Source organism: Hyposmocoma kahamanoa, unplaced genomic scaffold (genome assembly GCF_003589595.1).
Source record: "Hyposmocoma kahamanoa isolate Upper Pololo Valley unplaced genomic scaffold, ASM358959v1 80, whole genome shotgun sequence".
Lineage (NCBI taxonomy): Eukaryota > Metazoa > Arthropoda > Insecta > Lepidoptera > Cosmopterigidae > Hyposmocoma > Hyposmocoma kahamanoa.
This window is the reverse complement of record NW_020654051.1, coordinates 2,585,901-2,590,719: the sequence shown is the minus strand read 5'-3', so window position 1 is coordinate 2,590,719 and position 4,819 is coordinate 2,585,901. Positions and strand designations below refer to the sequence as shown.

The 4,819-nt window shown below is 37.7% G+C and overlaps 1 protein-coding gene across 1 annotated transcript; it reads right to left on the bottom strand.

Annotated features, from left to right (window-relative positions):
- Window positions 1-692: 692 nt before the first annotated feature.
- Window positions 693-3,753, bottom strand: LOC113233921 (isoaspartyl peptidase/L-asparaginase-like). Its single transcript, XM_026469155.1, has 8 exons — window positions 3,658-3,753; window positions 2,465-2,557; window positions 1,887-2,076; window positions 1,581-1,777; window positions 1,390-1,491; window positions 1,149-1,317; window positions 964-1,065; window positions 693-880 (listed from the first exon to the last, which is right to left on the bottom strand). Exons 1-8 carry the CDS (start codon window positions 3,751-3,753, stop codon window positions 714-716), a joined length of 1,116 nt encoding a protein of 371 aa, XP_026324940.1. The 3' UTR covers window positions 693-713.
- Window positions 3,754-4,819: the final 1,066 nt, after the last annotated feature.

Sequence of the window (4,819 nt, the reverse complement as noted above, 5' to 3'; positions counted from 1 at the left end):
CAGGTAAAAGAACTAATATTAATTGATATTTCGGTAACTACTCTAGCAAACCATAAAGTTTCTAATGCCTGGGTCTGTCATTTAAAAAAAGTAAACAACTTCAAAAATACGCCACGACAATCGTGTGTGTTATTGTTTGGGCTGGTGATTTCGGTGTTTATTTATTGAAATCATACCGTAAGTAGCGTTTTTTAAGTTTACCCTGAATATAAATGTTTATAAACTATACTTTAAGGAGTAATTTCATGGTAAACGTTAGAACAGTTACGTTAGAAAATTTCATTAGTGCCTTTTAAGTGCAGGATTTGCGGTGTATTACTGCATTTTATTTGAGATGTTTTTGTTGGTAGTACGGAGGGTATTTATTTAGCAATGCAGAATAATAATATTTATATATAAAAACTTGTATTTGAACTGAATGCTTTTCTAATTTGCGAAACCAAATAGCCGCCATTTTGCGGTAGGAGGAGCGCATCGCGCGAGCGGATAATACAAATTATATAAAACAATAATAATACACGCTCTATACCTTTTCAAAGATGGTCTAAAGCCGCCCGTCGGCGCCGACTTTATCAAAATGTCCACGGATAAAACGAGTACCACTTCTCGATAAGAATTTAGATAAAAATGAAACAACAGGTAATTTCCAAAATATATTTACTTTTCTATATAAATATTTGAATAGTATGTATCGTCGTTTTTAGTCACAGCACTTACTTATATGGTTCTTCGAGCACCTGCCCATGCTCAATTCCATAAAATATTTTATTGTCCTTTACATAAGCCCATGACATTCTATTTGAACTAAAATGAATTCCAACCTCTCCTTTATTGGAAAGAGTTATTACACCAGCAGTATTATTCAGACGTGCAGTCATTGCTAAAAATTATATTAATATTTATTATTATATTCGTAATAAATAGTAGTATACGTAGATATTATTTTTATATAAATATTTATACCATTGACAGCATTCATTGTTGCTGTATTTGCATTTGCACCATCTTCCATGAGCTTGATAATACTATGAGCCAAACAGAATTTGAGAATTGACTCGCCGTGCCCTAAAAATATGAAAATAGAAAACATAAATTACTTAAATGTTATATTTATAGGCTATTGTTCGCACATTTGAGTAACTTTATACCTGTAATCGAAACTCCTCCAATTTTATCGTCTGCGTAGCTTCCGCTACCAATCTGTGGCGTGTCACCAATGCGACCAACTGCTTTACCATTTATACCACCTGTACTTGTGGCTACAGCAACGCTGCCTTGTGCATCTATAGCAACTGCTCCTACTGTGCCCACTCCACCCTTTCAAAGTTAAATAATTTTTAGCTGTTATTTTATTGTAATTGCCTATCATCTTATCAAAAATACGCTTACTTCATCCTCAGCTCTTCCCAATTCTCCATGCACCAAGAACTTTCTCAGTGCTTCTCTGGCATTTCCGCTAATCAGCGACTCCGGGGGCACCGTTGTAAAGCCCTATAATAAAAATTTGTGAGTCCTACTTCGAGTAATTAAAACGACAAATGGATTAAAATAGTTAATGTAATAACTACAAATATAAGTACCTTTTCTAAAGCAAATAACTTGGCACCCTCACCACCTAAGAACGCATGAGGAGACTCCGTCAATACTTTGTGCGCAATGCTAATAGGATGTGGAAAGTCTTTTATTAATGTGACAGCACCAACATCAAGATTTGTCCCACTCATCATGCTAGCTTCCATTTCTACTTCACCGCGCAAATTTAAAACTGATCCATATCCTAGAACCACAACAGAAAAGAACAATTGATTAGTACAACCATTTCAAAGGAATTATTTATAGGTAATATTTATTATATTTTACTTAATAGTAAATTATTCATGATTTACCAGCGTTAAAATTGTCGTCTTTTTCCATAGACACCACTGCTGCCTCAACTGCATCAAGAGCACTACCGCCTCTATTTAAGACCTCTTGACCTGCGATTACTGCAAGCTTTACTCCGTCCAGTTTACCTTGCACTTTACTGTTAGCAATATCTCCAGCACCGCCGTGCACTATTATTATGGGTTGAATTTTCTACAAATAGAAGTATATGCGTAATCAGTTGCAATATGTTACTGTTTGACAAATAGGGACCGAAAAGGTGACAGCGGCAATTCATGGATACCGTTACCGACATTATTTTAAGAAATATACTGCACTAAATTTAAACCGAACCACTTGAAATGTATGCAATATTTCAATCTAACCGTAATACCCGTAAATTTGATGCGTTACGTAACGCATTTATTTCTTCACGACGGCTATAACTAAAAGCGGATAATTTAGGATACCACCTCTATTTATCTGTGTATATCTATCCGAAATACCGTTATGAACATGTTTGGACTATTGGTTAGCTGACATGAATTCGATGCTTAAAAGCACGTCTTAAATTTAAATGTGTAGGTATTATTTAACCAACCTGTTTGTCATCACGGTCGCCTTGTGATCCTTCAACCCGTCTTTCTTGTGTTGGATACTCCAATGCTTCACAATATGCGGTCGTCACACATAACTGACAAAACAGATAGCATTAATTAGATACATTTATATCATATAGAACGAAATAAAGACACAGTTAAAGAGCTATGAACACTTACTGGTACTAACAGTACTGATGTTAATAAAACAATTGAAGACTTCATTCTTATGGAAAGAAGAAACAGGTTTAACGCGAGTACGCGTGTGATTACTAACGCTACTCATCCGAGTGTGTGATATTTTGCCGCACCTTACCCACTGGTTTTATATTGACAATGACCAAGATAAATAGATATTATCTTAAGAAGTGTACCGTATATCTTACCGCTTTATTAAACGTTACACAACAATGCATTCTAACTAAAATACGTGTTAATATTTTGATGCATTACGTAGGTAACGTATTGGTTTCTCGATGAAGATGACTCAAAGGGCAACAATCTAACGGGATTTCATTGGATTTTACATTAGGCTAGATTTTTTTTATAGTGAATAACAAATTACCGATTTTGAACTGTTAAATGATATTTTTATTTTTATTAAAAAACAGGCAAGGTACAATAAGAGCTTAAATACTAGAAAGTGTTATGAATTTAATAAATATTAGTCATTGTAAATAACATGATAAATAATTATTAATTTCTCACAATAGTAGAGTTACTAATTAGAAATGTATTATGTAAAATAATTATACGACGCCACATAGTTTCAAGATACTAATAGTAGTAAATTAATATTTCCTCTTAAACTTTATATTCTTGTTTAGAGCTGGCAGCTTGATGATAGTTTGATGCTGTGCTCGATTTATTATTAATTCTAAATAGATTTTCAATACGTAGTCTCTCATCTATGTACTAAGATTTTGAATTCTAGTATCTAATTAAGTTTTGGAGAGGAGTAAGTATAAATACGAGTTGGCTGGCGTCTTTGTAACATTACATTATTGTATCAACTACTAGTAGGGTGTGACTCTGCCCGAATAAATACCGAATTAACGACATTATTATTTTAATTCCTCTTGTCCGCCATCCTGTACAGCTTTCGTTACAAAAATAAAACTAGGATTTTTAAATGAAAGGTGCCCGAGATGCTGGCAGCGTTACCCTTACTCCCTGTTATGGCAATCGGCCTGACGCCACCATCTTTTTTGGTTAGGGCTATTAAATGTGCAGCATAAAGGATGGGGACTATCTCCGCGTGCACATTGCCCAGCAGCATGAGATTTATCATCTTAGCGGTGTTTTCCCTCAGCTTTTTGCTGACTTCGCCGAGCGATGGCGAAGTAATACTTCACGCTTTTTTTACCGGTGTGGCCACTTTCTAGCTTGTGTGCAATTAAAACTTTAGCGTAAAGTTTTTCACCCGCGTCTGCCGCGGGACGACGGCATCTGTAGAATGTAATAGTATGTAAAATTAGTACCACATTTCACGGCGCGTTTTACGCCTGTAGTGGTGACGGTTGCTCGCGGTTGCCGCGGCGGGGTATTAGTAGAACCGCGCAACACGCGATCACCTGCGCGCTTGGCGACCGTCGTCGTCCGCGCATTTTGGCGGTCGGTTCAGGCGCAATGTGGTGCAGGCGCACGCGTGGTGAGTTCTCTATTAACCGCGTGACTTGCGGTTAACTCCCACTAACTTCGCGGTCCGTCCCGCAATCGCAACGGTTTCGTGCCCGCAACCGCGGCGGCTACGTGCTCGCACAAACTTGCAGGGTTGTGAATATTGAAATAAAACCGCTGTCTAGCAGAACCGGCGGGCGCGGATGGAAACCGCTCCGTGAACTGTTTAATATTAAAAAATATTCAATTTTTCGTACTGTACCTGCACTGATACTGGTGTATTATTAATAATAAATAATAATAGCGTAATAAAATGTTTATTTCAGTAATATAATTAACTTTACATTAACAGTAGATGGTACCTGCTATTAATAAATAAATAATAATAAATAACGCACACACTCAACATAGCCCCGCACTAGGGAAACCCTGTGTCGCGGGTGCCATGGACACACACATAGACAACCACAAATTACACCCAAACTCACGAGAGAAATAATTGTAAGCCATACAAACATTTCTCCCGACCCGGAAATCGAATCTGGGACCTCTGCGTGGCAGTCCGGCACGTTAACCGTTCGGCCACGGAGGCAGTTAATTGAGCTATTGAGCTTATCAAGCCTGACAGGAGTCAGGAGGCACCGCTCTTCCATAGCTATAAATGCATATTTGTGTGTGTGTGTGTGCGTGCGTGCGTGCGTGCGTGCGTGCGTGCGTGCGTGCGTGCGTGCGTGCGT